Genomic DNA, 18,143 nt, shown 5'->3' on the forward strand with positions numbered 1-18,143 from the left:
TTTATCAATCAATCCATGTTCGATTATGGGTTCTTAGGTTTTGAATTACCTTTTAACCTTAGACGATTGTTGAATCGAACCACCAAAGAAGTTGAGCCTCGAGCTGGACACGAACGGGACGCGAGCTGGAATGGATCGAGTCGCTTCTATCGGGTCGCGGACGTCCTTTGTTTTTTGATCGGGAACGCCTTGATCGTCGAACGCGAGCTATCTGATGCTGTCGCGAACGAGGAAGAGGTCGCGTGCTGGAGCTGCTATGGGGTCGCGAACGTCTGAGTTAGGATCATGAACGCCTTGGGCTGAATCTAATCGGGGACGCGAGCTGGAACATATGCGGGAACAAGAGACGCGATCGGGGTTTAGGGTTCGTCGGATCACCGGCTAGGGCTAGGGGTTTATGGTTTTTCGATTTGGGTATTAGCTTAGGGATTTAGAGTTTCGTGCTGATAACGTGTTATAAAAGTAATAGAAAAGTCTATCTTTATTTATAACATAGAAGTTCCTTATATAGGAGATTACACCGTCATAGATAAATGGAAAAGTTACAAATCATAATCTCTTGGTTATGAGTCATCCACAATCTGTTTCATAACAATAATTAATATATAGAAGATATATATTCTTTTTTTGGGAAAAATACACAAATTACTTTTTATACCTTAAAGAAGTTTTTTTTTGTTGGATGGTAAAAATTGTTGTAACTACAACCAAATAAATTTAGTTGCTCTCAATATAAATTTTTGTAAATATATATCGATCTATATTTCTTCTTTTTTTTGGTATGTCTTTCCCTCCTTGATTGTTTCATTCGCATATAGTTATACAAAAAAAAAAAAACAATAATGAAGATGTGTAACATTTATTTTATATACTAAAAAGACTCACATTTAAACAAACTAAAAATCCAAATACTGAAAACCAATGTTTTTAAAACTGGACCGGATACCGACTCAGTATAGCTACTGGTTGAGTGGTCGGACCGGTTCAACCGATCAAACCGGGTTTTCTATTTAAAAATAAATAAATCTATATAATCATATATTTACACTATATGGACCTAAAATGTAGTTCTACATATAATATGTTCTCTTTTATTAATTAGATAATAAACAATAATCATAAGTTTAGTTATATATACATTTAACAAGTGAATACCATATCAACTGAAATTGATATAAAAAAATGATTGACCGTTTAAAGTACATATTTATTTATTTTACAACTAAAAGTCTTAAATTTTATGAATATGGCAAAATGAAAATAAAATATTAGAGTCAAAAAGAGATTTTTAAACATTTTTTCTTTAAAAAAATAGAATTAAGAGAAAACCAATTAAATAGTAAAAGTTAAACATTGATTATGAAATATTAAATTTTAATAACAATTGAAAATACATTAATTATTTGTTGATTTCTGTAGAACCGGGTTTTGAAGTTGAACCGAATCACCGGTTTTTAGCTGGTTTTACCGGTTTTTCTCAAATCTTAAACCGAACCGGACTCGGCTTTTTTAATGAGTCACGGTCGGACTGATTCGACCGGCCGATCCGGTCTGGTTTTCAAAACCTTGCTGAAAACGTATAAGTGCTCAAAATTCTTTTTATTCCGGTAGTGGTACATTTAACATCAATTCAAGATTGGAAAATGAATCTTTAGAAGTACAAGATCTAGTCTAAGCTTCAAGTGTTGAGATGTGGTTGTCGATGAGTGTTTTGTTGCTGCCAGTGATTAGCATATCATCAACATAGACTAGGACATACAAGAGAGTAGTGACTGTCGATTTGACTGAAGAGTAATGTGTCTGCAACAGAGTTAGTTGACAAAACCAAGAGTGGGCAAATAATTTTGCAGTTCTTGGTACCATGCCCTTGGCACTTAACGAAAACCATAGAGAGCTTTCTTTAGGCGACTTACATATGTCAGACGATCTTTGTCGGCAAATACTATAGGTTGCTTGACATATACTTCATCAGCTAGTCGACCCTGTAGGAAGGCATTATTAACATCAATTTTCTCATGTCATTGTTGACAGCCAGATGTAAGACTGAATGGACTGAAGTTGCCTTTATAACATGTCTGAACGTGTCAGTAAAGTTCCTGCCTTGTTGTTTATGGAAGAACAAGCCCCCAATCTTGCTTTGTACCTAGCAAGAGAATCATCATGATTGTATTTTAGAGTAAAAATCCCACTTACACCCAACAACATTTTGATAAGGATCCGGCGGTACATTTTCATCTGGGCCATTGCAAATCTGAGCATTAATCTCCTCTACAATAGCAATGCGCCAGTTAAGATCCCTCAGCGCATCAGCGACTGTCTTTGGTATTGTGGGTTTGCTCTTTGCGGTGGTGTAGGAGAATTTTTGTGTTGGTTTTGTGATGTTGTTTTTGGCTATTGTGCGCATAGGGTAGTTATTTGGAGGTGGGTTTAATGTTGGCTGAGAGGGTATGGGAGGTGGGTTTGGTTGAGGTGGAGTAGGAGTAGGAGGTAGAGGAGTTATTGGAGTGAGAGTAGGCGCTAAGGTTGTTGAAGTAGTTGTTGTGGTGGAGTGTTGTTGTTGTTGCTGCAATACCATAGCCGGTTGTTGTTTTTGTTGCAATACCATAAACCTTATGCGGGTCCTGTTGTGAGAACAAAAACGAGTGAACGAGTCGGTACAATTTTAGTAGGGTGGAAGACTTGAGTCGATTCTGGTTGATCATTGTGAGACATCGGTGTGGGTATTCTGGCTTTGGAAGGGAACACGCTTTCATCAAAGATAACATGGCGTGAGGTGTATAGATCACTAGTAGACCTCTCAAAACATGTATGCACTCTAAGATAAAGAGTACCCCACCAACATATGCCGCTGAACGTGGATTCAACTTACGAGACCCATAAAACCGGAATCATTTTCCTATAATAATAAATTAATAATATTCTTACAGCTAAAAAATGTTGTTTTAAAAAGTAAAGAATTTACAGTCATTTTTTTTATTTTTTTGCTGTAGATTTGAAATATAATTTCGACAGTCCAACCAATCACTCCCGTGTTTTTGAGGATTCATGGTTTTAAATTAATACGGATCATCAATTTTTATTGGTTATAGCCGTTTTCTGGTTTTTTTTTTTAAATTATGTTTTAGATCTAATCAGTTTTGGCTTAGTAAACGAGTTTATGGTGGGAATGGTTTTCAGAACTGGTAATTTCCTATGTTTGAAGTTAATAAACCAGTGTTGAATAATGAATGAAAAGTAGATATTGAAAACAAAAAAAAAAAGAAAAAAAGAGGGAAAAGAAAAACAAAAAGGGTGTAAAAAATGATATAGTGAGAAAACAAACCCGCCGTTGGAAACAAACCCGCCCATAGAAAAGGAACTTATTTGGACTGATGAAAAGGAATAGCCCATGGTTTCGCTCCACTCCTCCTTCGAATCTCTCTCTCTCTCTCTATCTATCTTCTTCCACAAATCCACTTTTATCGAATCCTTTTCCCCTTTTAAAACACATTTCCTTTTTTTCTCACCGTCTCCTCGTTTATACCAAACACTGTTCTTTATCTTCTTGTCCGAATCATAACCATAAAACCCAGATTGAATGGGAGCTGGTACAGTTGTGAGAGATCGAGTACGGAAAGATCTCTCTGAGATTTCCAACAAAACGAATATTCCGGCGACGAAACCCATCGTTTCTTCCTCTCCGGAGATTCGTTCGAACTCACGGAAGAAGATCCAACGGCGGAGCAAGAAAGCTGTGATCTCTCCGGTGCAGAAGCTCTTCGAAACTTGCAAGAAAGTATTCGCTAATGGCAAATCCGGAGCCGTCCCGTCCCAAGAACACATTAACATGCTTCGAGCCGTTCTGGGTAAGTTCCATAAACCCTTTTAGTAAAGTTTGAAACTTTGGAACATGAGTTGTGTCTGAATCTATATGTTTTTTTTTGTCTGTTGCATTAGACGAAATCAAGCCTGAAGATGTTGATGTGAGCCCTAAGATGCCGTGTTTTCGATCTAAATCGAACGGACGGCCTCCAGTGACGTATCTCCACATCTACAAATGTCATAGCTTCTCGGTACTAATCTTTGTTTTACTTCAAAGAATCTTTAATTCTTGTTAATTTTTTTTATATTCTAAAGTTTTGTGTTTTGTGTATGTAATAACAAGATGGGCATTTTCTGTTTACCACCGTCTGGTGTAATCCCACTTCACAATCACCCGGAGATGACTGTGTTTAGTAAGCTCTTGTTTGGTACAATGCACATCAAATCCTATGATTGGGTCGCTGATTCTCCCCGTAAGTTATCAAAACCAAAAACATTTGTACTTGTTACTGGGATTTGGTGTTTGATTGTTTTTGTGGATCAAATGTAGAGCCGAGTTCGGATACTCGTTTGGCGAAAGTGAAAGTGGATTCAGACTTCACGGCACCTTGTGACACTTCTATACTCTACCCTGCCGATGGAGGGAATATGCATTGCTTCACCGCGAAAACTGCTTGTGCGGTTCTTGATGTTCTTGGTCCTCCATACTCCGATCCTGCAGGACGTCACTGTACGTACTACTTCGATCATCCATTCTCAAGCTTCTCAGGTACGGTACTCTTCTGTTCTAGTTTTGATTTGTTTCACAAGATCTGATTGGAGAATTGAATCTACAGGTGATGGAGTTGAGGTTGGGGAGGAGGTGAAACACAAGTATGAGTGGTTGAAGGAGAGGGAAGAGGAGCCTGAGGATTTGACTGTTATGGCGATGATGTATAGTGGACCAATCATCAAAGAATGAATGTGTAGGAGAAAGAAAAAAAGTCTCTTTTTGTTGTTGTTTCGTTAACTTTTCTTCGTGTGGTTTTTGGGTTTCTGTTGGTTTTGTCTGTATATAAAAAGAAGTCTTTGAAAGTACACACAGCACAGGGACAAACCTTGAATTTGGATCAACGAAAAATAGTAACGCAAGTACACGTTTGTCGGAATGTCGTACTGTTTAGACATCATCATGATCCTTTCCTAGAAGTTGTTGAGGTGTCTAATCATTTTAGGCCGAAGTAAAGTAAACAAATAGGGATGTAGCATGCGGGAGGTATTCTCCATTTTAATGTTGAAACCAGAACGGTTAGGATGCTTCACAAGAGAATCTGAATTTTGAATGTTTTAACGCTGTCTTGATCACAAGGGGATGTAGCTCAGATGGTAGAGCGCTCGCTTAGCATGCGAGAGGTACCGGGATCGATAGCCCGCATCTCCACTTTAATGTTTTTCCAACTTTTAGTGTCACAAAAACGACCATTATTGTAGCGAACTCAGCCTCACCATAAGTCTCGCCGCTACTCCTCTTAATCACAAAGTTTTGTCTTCCAACAAATATAAATAACTTATTTTGAAATATGTTAAGGGTTGAAGATGACTGACAGTTTACTGGACCCAATAAGTATTTGTTCTTCTTCCAGTTGTATAAAAATAAGTATTGTGAATGATCGTTCACTGGATCCTATCATCTCGTGGAGCTGGAAACGGCTACAACATTGTCGTGGTTTGGGAGTTTTACGAATTAAGTAAATGTTAATAGAAAATGTTAACAAGTGATTTCCTCTCGACTTATTTACCTTTTGCTAACAGATGTTCAATGGATCCAACCATTCTTTGACTTTGAAGCATCATACTAATTGGAGAAGTTACTTATGAGTCATGACCGAAGAAGAACAATGATACTACTGAGCTGGAAGTTTAGATGGCACTAAGGGGATAAGCAGATGAAACTTGAAAGTCAAGTTTTCGGAGTATTTGTTAACAACACAAACGAATAAAACGATGTGTCTAAGCACCAATCCTCACGCAAAAGAGCTTTTTAATAACTTGAGCACAACTGTGTGTTTTAGAATGAGGTCACGTGCGGCACTGATTAGTGGCAAATTCTCCTGCACATATCCTGACCGTCCAATATGCATAAAACGAAAGAAAAAAGGAAATTCCAAACTATAAAAAAAAGGAAATCCCAAAGAAAAAGGAAATTAATCATAAACTGACCGTTGAAATTCATTCAATCACATCTTGACCGTCTATTTTTAAGAGTAAAAAAGGAAATCCGAAAGAGAAAAAAAAAAGAAGAAGGAAATTGATCATATTAGGACCGTTGAAACACTCTCTATATAATCAATCATCATAAAGCTTAGAGCTAATCTCATTCGACAACAACTCAAAGTTTCCTTTTTTACTCTCTCCCTCTCTCTGTCTCTCGATTTCTCTCCTCAGAGGTTTAGGTTCACTTCTAGTTCCGTCTTCGTGCCTGTTCATCTTCTGTCTTAACCCAGAAATCAAATCTAGGGTTTTACTACCACCACCGATAACTAAAAAGGATGATTAGCAAACTCTCAACGTCTTCGTTCTACATCCAGTTATATCAGATCATCGAGGATCGCTCGTCGGATCAGATCATCTCGTGGAGCAAAAGCAACAACAACAGTTTCGTCGTGTGGGACTTGAAAAAGCTCCGCAGCAACATTCTTCCCAAATCATCCTCTGTTTTGGGCAAAAACGTGACTGAGTTTATCGCAAAGCTTCGCTCTCATGGCTTCACAACAGTCGGCAAGGGCCCTGGGGAGTTGGAATTCTCACACGATGATTTCTCGAGAAGCCCTGTGATGAAGAAGATGATGGCCAAAGCCTTGTCGGAGAGGATTGAAAAGTTTGATGCTCAGATCAAGGCCATGAAGTGTAGGCTCAAAGCTAAACGAAAGCTTCCCTCAAAGTTGAGACTCTCTTTCAAAACCTAAGCATCTGATCAACCAAGAAAGCTATCAAGAGACAAGAGCCAAATCAAGAAAAGCTTGGAGTCCCTCAAAACTGATTCTCTTGCAAAGTTCTCTGATCAAAGATTCATCTATTCTTGTAATGAAATTTGTGATTTTTTCCAGGAAACGGTATATGTTTTTTGTAACGTCTTGTTCTATGTAATAAAAATTGTATCTATAATTCTATATGTTTCCATCAATTTGCGAATTCGGTTTATTCATATATTAATCAAATCAACATGTGGTTTTGTTTTGATTTCTTTACTTCTGCTGTAAGTAGAAACTAATATTTAAAAAAATAATCTTCAACTGCATAAAACTACTACACCATCTTTGTCTCCTAAGAGACTTTGAACGTGTGGGGTATATCAGCTTGTATCATCACTTAAAACATCTGCGTCTCTATCAAGTTATTTTAGATTCTCAACAAGTTCTTTACCCACACGGTAATTTTTCTGGCTGTGAACAATATATGGTGGCTAACGCATAAAATTCTTGCTCGTTCAAGAAGATGTCAAGCTTAGGTCAAACTTCTTGCCAGTCACATTTTACTTCACCATGATCACCAACACTAAAATCATAACCCTTGATCCCTTTATTTTTCTACGTCGTGACCTTTTCACTTTCACTAAACACACAGCTGCTACAGGTTAGGACATTCCTTCTTTATGGTATGTGAGCAACACTCACAAACTTCTCTAATTGCTCTTTAATTATAGTGTGTATTGATTAATTAAAGCAGCTCCACTATATTAATCTGAGCTCATACAATGAATGTTAGTTTTGGAATGATGCATGTGAAAGTTTTGCAAACGTGTTTGCACTTTGATTCTCATGTCTCTTAGTTCAAATCTAAAGGGTTCAAGAAAAGGCAAAAACAGAGTGAATCGGGTAAAGAAGTGAAAGAATGATGCTGAGCTGGCACTAAGTTGATGAGGTGAAGTGCAGTTGAACCTTTAGAGCAGCTCCATTCGTTAGAGACCCTTATGGGTTCTAATGAATAAATATTAGCAATTAATTTTGTGATTTGAAAAGTTTAAAATCCTTGTTAGTATAATTAATTTTTGGGCAAATCTCCAAAATAGCACATTTCTAAGTTTATATCACAAAAATAGCACTCAAAAAATAAAATGACCAAAATAGCATTTTATCTTTTGAAAATTTTAATTTTTTTATTTTTCAAAATTTGAAATCTTATCCCCAAAACCTCATTTCTCAACTCTAAACCCTAAACCCTAAACTCTAAACCCTAAACTCTAAACCCTAAACCCTAAATCCTAAACCCCACCTTTTAACTCTAAACCTAAGTTTATGACTTTTGATAAAACATTAAATGTTATTTTTGTGACTTTTGACCTTGAGTGCTAGTTTGAGAACATAAACTTGATTTAGTGCTATTTTTGTTTTTTTCTCTTAATTTTTTCATCTCCAATGGGAGAACCTCGTTGAAGTTCTTAAATTTTTTTTTTTTTTTTTTTTTGTAAGTTTAATTATTAGATTTCATAACATGAAAGAAAATCATACATAGGCAAAGAGAAATTGAATTGCAAGGTGTTGGCGTGAGCTTGGTTGTAGATGTTACTGAAAATGGTTGAAGCAGTATTGGAAATCTACTAGCTCATCTGATGATATACATGAGAAAGTAATGTGTGTAAACCTTTTCTATCCCTTGCCGCTCTTACATCTGCATCCATTTTACAGCAGTTATAACAAATCTACTAGCTCATCTGATGATATACATGAGAAAGTAACGTGTGTAAACCTTCTTTCGTTCTCTCAAGCTCCAAGTAAAGGTATTTAAGCAACACAGCTTTGGATAACTTCTGGTTTGCCTGCAGAGAAACGTTAAGTTAGAAGGATGGAAATAAAAGGTATACTAATATAGCTAATTTGAGATATGATAGTACCTCAGGTTTGTTCTTAATGTTCTTGGCACGATAGGCATAATCCAAAGTGCTTAAAGTTTCTTCCAAGGAATGAGCAGATGGTGAGATTGTAGCAATGATACAAGTCTTTGTCTTCCCCCCTAGAGAGTCTCGTAAAAGCCTTGTCAGCTCACTATCCCTACAAAGACAAAGGTCTACCGTTATACTCCAAGAACACACAAATGTTTTGTAGGACAAGGGAAAGTACCTGTAAGGTATATGGGAAGAATGTTCCACAAGCGCATTGATCACACGCCCCAGCGTAAGCAAGCTCTTGTTAATCTCCCCCTACCATCCCTCGACCCTGACCGAAAAATATTCTCGGAGCCCGCTAGATCCACAAGGTTAAGCTTCCCACATTTGATCAACTCCTCATCTCCCATAGACTCTTCCTTAATATGCACTGTGATGGTAAAAACAGAATGAGAGCGGCTGTTTCTTTTATTCAACAACGTATCCGCCGTGCGTCTTTTTTATGAGCCTCGTTCGAGAAGAGCGTATATATCGTTAGCACTGTACACAACTTCTTCCTCGAGACCGCGTAGAACCACACAGCCTTTCCCGTCTTCCATCAAAGAAACATGCTTCTTCTGCTTATCGTCAGAAGAAGATCTTGAAGAGTCTTCTTGAGCTAACAGGTCTGTGACTTCTTCGTTGTACAGCTCCAAGAACGTGACTTTCATACTGTAGTCAGCTTTTTGGGACTCGAGAGTTTCGAAAATGTGACGAACAGCTCTTGGAATCACTCCAGCCTCCGCAGGTCAATCCCCTCCCTAGACGACGACAACAACAACAACATAAATGAATCACTCCAGCCTCCGCAAGTAAATCCCCTCCCTCGAAACGCACTTGAATCTCTTCACTTCACTTCGTTTCTCTCCGCCCTCGTGCATATCAAACAGAGCAATCGCGATCATAACTCCACATTCCTCACTAGAATCAAATCGCAAAACAGAGTATCAACTCCTAGATTGAACCATAAGAAAACTCAAATCGACAAATCAAAAAAATTAAGAGTTTAAGAGAGAGGTGAAAGCAGTACCATTTCTCAAAATTAAGCGCTTCCATCAGCAGCACGACGAACAGAGAAAGAAGAAGAGAGAAAGAACAACCGACGAAGAAGAGAGAGAGATGGAATTTTTTTTTTCTTTTGTCTTTAATGAATAGCCAATAGAAAATGGTCATGTATGGGTTGTTTAGTGATTCTTAAAGTCTCATGTTTAACACCGGTTATGATCTTTAAATGTATTTTTGATTTATTTTTTTGTGTTTTTTTTTAAGAACCACTTTGTTAGAGCAAGTCCATTAAGGGTTCATAGGCGAGTCATGTGCTGAGGTTCATAGGGTTTTTTATCGAAAAGAAAATGGAAATTGGGTTATTTTCGCTGAACCGGGCCGTTGGAGAGAGCCCGCATGAAACGAGTTCAAGCCACGTGGAGAGAAGTTATTGGCTTCTGCGACGCGCGTTGTCGACGGAGAAAGTAGTGGATACGCGTGAATCTCCTCATTTCCTCCTCTCTCCAAAAAAGCTAGGGTTTGCGATTCGAGAGGCGATTTTTGTAGCGACGCCGATCCAGAGCTCAATTTTCCATCAAATCGACGACGTAGTGAGATCTCATCGAGCTGAGGTCCGTTTTCGAGTTGGTTGCTTCGTCTGATTGTATCGATTCGGGGGTTTATTTGTTAGGGTTTTCTTTGTTAGGGTTCAATAGAGTCTGCGATCTGAAATCGATTTGGGGGTTTCTTTGTTAGGGTAGTAAATCGTCAATCTGGTTTGATATAGGGTTCGTTTGTATGTCAATTGAAATAGAGATTTGTGTTTATCTTAGTTAACTGTTTCTCTTAGTTAACTGTTTCTCTTCCTGGTGCAGATGGATCCCGCAGAAGAAAGAAGACATTCAAAGAAGCAAAAGGATCACTGCAACATGTTAGGGTTCGTCGCGGATTCACAGTACGGGGTTCCAAGAAGGTGTGCTTGCGGTGGGAGAATCATTGACGAGGTTCGGGGGAAGGAAGATTACGACAGTCTTACTGGAAAGCGTTTCTTCACATGCGTAAATTATGAGGTCAGTGTCAATCTGTAATCATGTTCTTATAATTTATGTAACTTGAACTCTCTCTAATATTTGTTTTCTGTTGTGAACAAGGATGATGAGTTGCATTATCGTCATCCTTGGGTGGTTGGTGTCCAGGAGGAGATCAAAACGCTGAGCAAGCGTCTGGATGAGGCTGAGCAGGTTATGAAGGGGGTGTGGAAACTCAATAAACGGATTGAGGACCTGGAGGTAAGTGTATTTCATTTCTCTTTATTTTTGTTACATTATACTTATTGAGTCAGTAAGTATAACACTGTATTATTGTTGTTTCCATGTTCAGGTACAGGTTACAACCCTATCTGAGCAGGTTGATTACCTCACTGTCGAGGTGGGTACCCTGGAGAAGGTCTGCTACGACTGATAATCAGAGGTACTTTTTAAAAAAAGTAATTGTTTTTGAAACCAAACTAAACTGAACTGAACTAGTAGTCTGTGTTGGTTGGTTCCTCTGATTGTATTAATTAGCTAGAACGAAAAGTACAGTGGAATTAACTCTGTGTTGGTTGGTTGTTTGCTCTAATTGTCTTGAGTAGTTGATTGTATTAAGTGGTTGATTTGATGTGTAATGACTGCTCTCTGTGAAGTAGTTGTTCTATACTGGCTTTTATATTGAATGTTTGGCAGCTAGAGTTTAATTTTTCTCTCCTGTGGTAGCTTAAACTAGTTTAAATAGAGTACCCAAACCCCCATTAACTTATTACATCAACCTAAACCATAACGAAAATGGATCCCTTTACCATAAACTCTCCCGGGTTTACTTTGCTCTTAGCTTCGCAGAGCAGTCCAACAATGGACTGCAGCTTTGCTGAGGCAGTAGGCAACTCTCTCGGGTTAGTGAAACCGGTGGTAAAGAGAAAGTGGTTAACAAAAGAAGACCTAGTGCTCATCAGTGGTTGGCTGAACACGAGCAAGGATGCTATTGTCAGTAACGATCAGAAGGGATGATCCTTTTGGAAGAGAATTGAGGACTACTTCAATTCAAGCGCTCAGCTCACTGGCTCCGTTGCTAGAGAGTGGAGTCAGTGTAAGCAGAGGTGGGGAAGGGTGAACGAGCAGGTGTGCAAGTTTGTGGGGAGTTATGAGGCGGCTTTGAAGGAGCAATCTAGTGGTCAAAATGAGAATGATGTCATGAAGGCTTCCCATGACATCTTCTTTAATGATTACCATGTGAAGTTCACCATGGAACACTGTTGGAGGGTACTGAGATATGATCAGAAATGGAAGTCATACTCGAAGTCCAGAGATGGCGCGAAGGAGAAAAGGAAGGAGAATGAAGAGGTGATGCCTGAGGAGGAGGTTAGACCGGCGGGTGTAAAGGCTGCGAAAGCAAGCAAACGCAAGCGGCACGGGAATGAAGCTGCTTTCGATCAAACAGAGAGCATCCTATATGCGAGAAAGAAAATTTCCCAACAGAAACTCCTTGATCGTCTCCTTTCCAAAAATGAGACTGATCTATCTCCAAACTAAATCAGTCTCAAAAACAAACTCATTTCTGAACTGTTTGATTGAATTGGTTAATCTCTGTTTTTTCATTATTTACTTGCCTGAATATGTTTAGTTATTAAGTTTGTTGCTTCGTAGAATCTCTGTGTTTTATTATTTACTTGCCTGAAGAGAAAGAGTTATTAACTTTGTAGTTTGGTTTTTCTTTTGCAGGTCACGGGATTGTCATCATGTCTGGATCACGGGTTGCTATGTCTGATGTTGCTTGGCTGTTGTTACTTTTTCTCTACTGATGCAGTGTAGTATTTTGTTAGTTTCTACACTGTTGTTGCTTTATGTCAAACGGATGCAGTGTACTCTTTTGTTAGTTTGTACACTGCTACTATGTTCTTAATTCACGGGTTGTACTTTGTTTCTACACTGCTTTATGTCAGGGGTTATGTAACAAACAAGCATATATAAATATGCTCTCTTCATGTATGTTTCTAAATGAAAACTCAACTTCTTCTCATTGTTTTTCTGTATCATCATATATAATTCATTTCTAACCAAGAACACAAGTTTTTTATCGCACTTGATCTACTACAAACCAACAACACAAGAACACTGCATCCGTCTGCCTCTACCACCTCACCAACAACAACACTGCATCCGACCCCCCAAAACCGTGTACAAACCAACGTATGATATTTATTACATTTCATCTTGTATTTCACTCTTTAATAAAACAAAATTACTTCTACTATCTTACTAAAATTCAAACATATGCAGTCATATAAAATCCAATAAAACTATACGATTACATGTAAGGAAAACTATCGAAAAAAATTTGGATATTGTAACTTGGGATATTTTGATTTTAAAATTTTATAATTTTATACTAGGTTGACAATAAAATTGATAATTTGGCTACACACAGTTAATTTTAAAATTTGATAAAATGTTTGTTTGGAGTAATTCATTTTATTATTTTATAATATTAGAATTTGTTTTTCTTAAAAAATTGATAATTTTAGAATTTGTTTTCTTTTTTTAAACAAGGGAAGAATGTCAAGCTCCTCAAATGATGAAGTATATGAAGTTTTCGAAGAAATGGTCGACCAACAAATTGATGATTTCATCGACTCTGTTATAGCGAACGACCCGAAGAGACGAGTGTATATCGAAAGAGATAAGGAACAAGGACACAATCAACTATGGCACGACTATTTTAGTGAAAATCCAACATACCCACCCGAAATGTTTAGGCGGCGTTTTCGAATGAACAAACCTTTGTTCCTTCGCATTGTCGAACGCCTAAATAATGAAGTTCCATACTTTCAGCAACGAATAAATGGTCACGGAAGGTGCGGCCTATTTGCACTTCAAAAATGCACTTCAGCAATACGAATGTTGGCATATGGTCAAGCCGGAGATGCGAATGACGAATATCTCCGACTTGCGGCAACTACTGCACTTTTATGTTTGGAATATTTCACGGAAGCGATAATACAATTGTTTGGAGATGAGTATCTAAGAAGACCTACACCAGAAGATCTTCAAAGACTACTTGACGCTGGAGAGGCACGCGGGTTTCCGGGGATGATAGGCAGCATCGATTGTATGCATTGGGAGTGGAAAAACTGCCCAACGGCTTGGAAAGGTCAGTACACACGTTCTTCAGGAAAGCCGACAATTGTCTTAGAAGCTGTGGAATCACAAGATCTTCGGATATGACACTCATTTTTCGGATTACCAGGTACCCTCAACGATATCAATGTTCTTGATCAGTCACCAGTTTTTGATGACATTTTACAAGGTCGAGCACCTAAAGTTAAGTTCAAGGTCAACAACCACACTTATCGTATGGCCTACTATCTTACCGACGGAATTTATCCTAATTGGACAACATTTATCCAATCCATCAAACTTCCTCAAGGTCCTAAAGCAGAGTTATTTGCTGAACGTCAAGAATCCACCAGAAAAGATGTCGAACGGGCTTTTGGAGTATTGCAATCGAGGTTTGCAATTGTTAAAAATTCAGCTCTACTATGGGACAAAGAAAAGATAGGAAAGATAATGAGAACTTGTGTCATATTGCACAATATGATAGTGGAGGACGAACGGCACGGATACATTCAAATTGATACATCTGAGTTCGAGTCAGGAGAGTCTAGCCGAAGTTCCAAGGTGAAAAGTAGAGAAAGTGTCAATGTCCCTATGCTTACCATTCGCAATCAAATTCGGGATCCATATATACATGAGCGTTTGAAAGCTGATTTAGTTGAAAATGTTTGAGAAAAATATGGTAATCATGATGAATAATCTTTGTACGTTCATGATTTCTCAATGTATTGAATGAAAACTTTTAAGAAATATTTTAAAAGCTTTTGTAAGTTTATGTATTGAATAAAAACTTTTAAAAAACATATTACAAAATATTCTCTATCTTCATGAATTCTCAAATTGAATAATATTCAAAAAAAAAAATTTAAAAACCAAAATTTTTTTCATTATATTGAATATTCACTTTTCAAAATTTAAAAACCAAATTTTTTTCTATTATATTGAATAAAATTCTCATTATATTGAATATTCACTTTTCAAAAAAAAAGAAATTCTTTTTTTTGTCAAACAAAAATTATTATTTTATTCTTATGAATCCACACTTCAGGTTCATTGATGGAGAAGCAGAATTGATCTGGATTCATCACTATTCATCCTCCACCATAAAATTAATAAACAATACTTATGAACCCCAAAAGGGGGTTCATTGGCATTTACACGCTCTCAGAGCCTCCAATGTAGGTGGTCTTAAGCACCGAATCCTCAAGCAAAATCCTAAAATAAACTTTTATAATTTGAGATAAACCGGTGCGTTTAGAGCATGGGCACGTGCGGCACTGATTGGTAGATTTATATTTTGGGGCAAACGACGAGTTTGTAAATGGGAAGTTTGATATCAAGCTTTGTACGTGATTAGCCAGCTCAATCGATATCATACGAAAATCTATCCAAAACAAATCAAACAAAAATCTTAAAGCACATGACATTACCGTGTTCCTTAACGAGGAGAGAAAGAAGGGTAAAAAAAAATCTGAAGTAAATCTTTCCTTTTCTCACAAACCTCAACGGCTAAATAATTTCTGAAGTAATCTTTCCTTTTCTCACCGCAGAGTCAAAGAAAAATCTATAAATATATCATATAGCACACCAATTCAATTCACAAAGTTTCTCACGCAATTTCATTTGTTTTCTTTTTTCTTCTTCGTGTGCGAGTGCGACCACCAACAGAGCGTGTTTCGAGAAATCAACAAGAAAAGCCACCATGCGATCACCTCGTCCTTCCTCTTGTTCCGAGTCCTCTTCTTCTTCTTCTTCATCTTCTACTTATTCACTTGCTCCAACAAGTTTGAACAGCAGACTCTTGACGATATTCAAGAAAGCCCAAGAGCTTACTACTCTCTCTGATATCGAAGCCTGCGTCATTCATTACGGACCTGACGGAGAACTGAGGACATGGCCTGAGAACAGAGACATAGTTAGAGACTTGGCTCTCCGCTACATCCAGTTGGACGAAGCCAAGAGGCGCAAGAAAAACGTCAATCTTTACGAGTTCCTCAACAAGAATAAGGATAAGAAGAAGATGGCCAACAATTTCAAGAAGAAGGCGAAGAAGAATGTTGAAGAATTAAAGTATCCAATCTCTGATCACTACTCTCCCGACGAAATCAACCAACTGATTCACTCCTTGGAACTAAGTTACTCTACGTTGCAAGAACGGCGCCGTTTCCTTGCGGCAAAGAAACATAACGAATCTTTGAACCCTAGCCAGTTCACACCGTACCACAAGAGTCTAGGTTGAAAAATCATGAGGTTTGTGTTTATGATCTGAACAACAACAACAGCTTTCAACATCTTTGCGTGTCAGCGGTACAAAAATCTGGATTACATTATCAGTTGATGCCTTATGTTGGTGGCTATGATCAGAGCATGTGCATGGGTAACAACTTTCAAGATCCTTGCCTCTCAAACATACAAGATTACTCAGTGATCCCACTAGAGTTACAAGAATCTGTGAGCAACTACGAGTTGAATCAGTTGATGCCTCATGAGCTTTTATGGCTTGGATCAAAACATGTGTATGGGTGACACTACCAACAGCAACGTTCTAGATCCTTGTCTCTCAGATGACTTCTGCTTTGATTTTCAGGACCTTTATAGTGGTTTCATGGTCGATAACCCTAGCTTCCCTCAAGATTTTAATCCCGATATGTCTTCAAGCTATGTTGATGAGAACAGACTACTTCAGGCATCTACTCTACCATCTCTCTAGCTCCAACCTTCCTAACGAAATCTCTGAGATTCCTAGCAATTTACCTGATAAATTAGCTGATCATAGAAAGAAAGTGCAGCTGTTTATGCATCTGCATGTTTTTGTTTTGAATACGCATATATAAATAAATGTTACTGCAAAACACAGGTTTTGTTCGGTTCAGTACACTATTCATATATCTTTAATAAAATCTCACTGAATTTCAGTGGAACATTTTATTAAGAAACATTGTGTTATATGTATTTGTCAGCTGATTGTCAAAGCAGATCCTTCTTTTGTCTCAACAGATTTAATTTCAAAACATTTGCTTCTGTTTTGTTTTACTTCTCTCTCGCTCTATCAAAACAAAACACCGAACTTAGAAACAAAGAGTACTCATGTTTCGTAATCGTTGAAACCATGCCGGAGAACGATCAGGCTGTTGCCAAGGGAGCTAAGAAAGTTGAGTTTTCAAAAGAGCAATTGACGTTACAGCGATGTAAACAAGTGGTTACAAGTAAATACATGTCTTGGGTGTTGTCCTGTCCGAAGAAGAATAAACATTCCACTCTTCACTTCTTCATACTACTTGCTCTGCAAACTCAGAGTACACACACTTCACTCTCACTCTTAACTTCTTCAAAACAGTATATGTTTCGTTGTTTTGTAACTTCTTGTTATATCTAATAAGAATAGTGTCTCTTGTATCTATGTTTTGATCAATATGCAAATTCTGTTTATATATATATTATCAAATCAATATTATGTTGTTTTGTTTTGAAAAAAAAAATGTTTCTTTACTTCAGCTGTAGATTGTTAATCACGTTTCTATACCTTTTCCGAACAAATCCTTTGTTTTTGATTTCACACACTACAAGAAAGCAGCAAGGATTCTGAGGGAAAAAATCGTCGGAATATCGATATTCCGACGATTTTTTCCCTCAGAATCCTTGCTGCTTTCTTGTAGTGTGTGAAATCAAAAACAAAGGATTTGTTCGGAAAAGGTATAGAAACGTGATTAACAATCTACAGCTGAAGAAATTCCGAGGATCACTAGTTTGTCGGAAATCTCCTCGGAATATACCGAGGGAGAACTTCGTCGGGATATTTCCTCAGAAGTTCATCGACCGATGCGTTTTTGGACATATATACATCGATCGATCGGAATATACCGAGGGACATGTTCCTCGGAATATTCCGAGGAAAGGTGTCCCTCGGTATATTCCGAACGTTTTTTTATAAATAGATCGATCGATGGATTTATGTACAAAAACGCATCGATCGATCACTAATATGGACCAAAGCGTAACAATGTGATCGATAGATGGGTATATGTCCAAAAACGCATCGATCGATCACTAGTTCGTCGGAATTTCCTCGGAATTTTGTAAAATCCCTATAATATTTCCTCGGAATTCATCGGTTTTTTCCGTATAATTAATTTCCTCGGAATGTAAAAAATATTAATTTTTAAAAAAATAAAATTTTTGAAATTTAAATTCGAAATTCGAAAATATAAAATTAAAATTAAAATTGAAATCATATTAATTAATATTCAAAGTTTCACAAATAAAAATAAAACATTCCGAGTTTTTGGAAAAAAAAAACTACGGGTCTGGCA

At 37.5% G+C, this 18,143-nt stretch overlaps 5 protein-coding genes and 1 non-coding gene across 6 annotated transcripts; all 6 read left to right on the plus strand.

Moving 5' to 3' along the window:
* Window positions 1–3,432: 3,432 nt before the first annotated feature.
* LOC106339412 (plant cysteine oxidase 2) lies at window positions 3,433–4,910 on the plus strand (the record flags this gene model as incomplete). The annotated part of the gene is given in 5 exon segments (XM_013778213.1): window positions 3,433–3,845; window positions 3,937–4,052; window positions 4,145–4,274; window positions 4,352–4,570; window positions 4,638–4,910. Coding segments are annotated over 5 exon segments (858 nt in total). The 3' UTR covers window positions 4,763–4,910.
* Window positions 4,911–5,148: 238 nt separating this feature from the next.
* On the plus strand, window positions 5,149–5,221 carry TRNAA-AGC. The gene has a single exon. It is a non-coding gene; the product is annotated as a tRNA-Ala (tRNA).
* A 1,108-nt stretch (window positions 5,222–6,329) lies between these two features.
* On the plus strand, window positions 6,330–6,746 carry LOC106338795 (heat stress transcription factor A-4a-like). The gene has a single exon (XM_013777690.1). The coding sequence runs from the start codon at window positions 6,330–6,332 to the stop codon at window positions 6,744–6,746; it is 417 nt and encodes a 138-aa protein (XP_013633144.1).
* Window positions 6,747–11,508: 4,762 nt separating this feature from the next.
* LOC106338796 (glutathione S-transferase T3-like) lies at window positions 11,509–12,252 on the plus strand. The gene is made up of 2 exons (XM_013777691.1): window positions 11,509–11,631; window positions 11,743–12,252. The coding sequence occupies exons 1-2, from the start codon at window positions 11,509–11,511 to the stop codon at window positions 12,250–12,252; spliced, it is 633 nt and encodes a 210-aa protein (XP_013633145.1).
* Window positions 12,253–13,320: 1,068 nt separating this feature from the next.
* On the plus strand, window positions 13,321–13,944 carry LOC106338797. Its single transcript, XM_013777692.1, has one exon. It carries the CDS (start codon window positions 13,321–13,323, stop codon window positions 13,942–13,944), a length of 624 nt encoding a protein of 207 aa, XP_013633146.1.
* A 1,591-nt stretch (window positions 13,945–15,535) lies between these two features.
* On the plus strand, window positions 15,536–16,072 carry LOC106338798 (agamous-like MADS-box protein AGL93). Its single transcript, XM_013777693.1, has one exon. It carries the CDS (start codon window positions 15,536–15,538, stop codon window positions 16,070–16,072), a length of 537 nt encoding a protein of 178 aa, XP_013633147.1.
* Window positions 16,073–18,143: the final 2,071 nt, after the last annotated feature.

The sequence above is a fragment of the Brassica oleracea genome, chromosome C4 (genome assembly GCF_000695525.1).
Source record: "Brassica oleracea var. oleracea cultivar TO1000 chromosome C4, BOL, whole genome shotgun sequence".
Classification (NCBI taxonomy): domain Eukaryota; kingdom Viridiplantae; phylum Streptophyta; class Magnoliopsida; order Brassicales; family Brassicaceae; genus Brassica; species Brassica oleracea.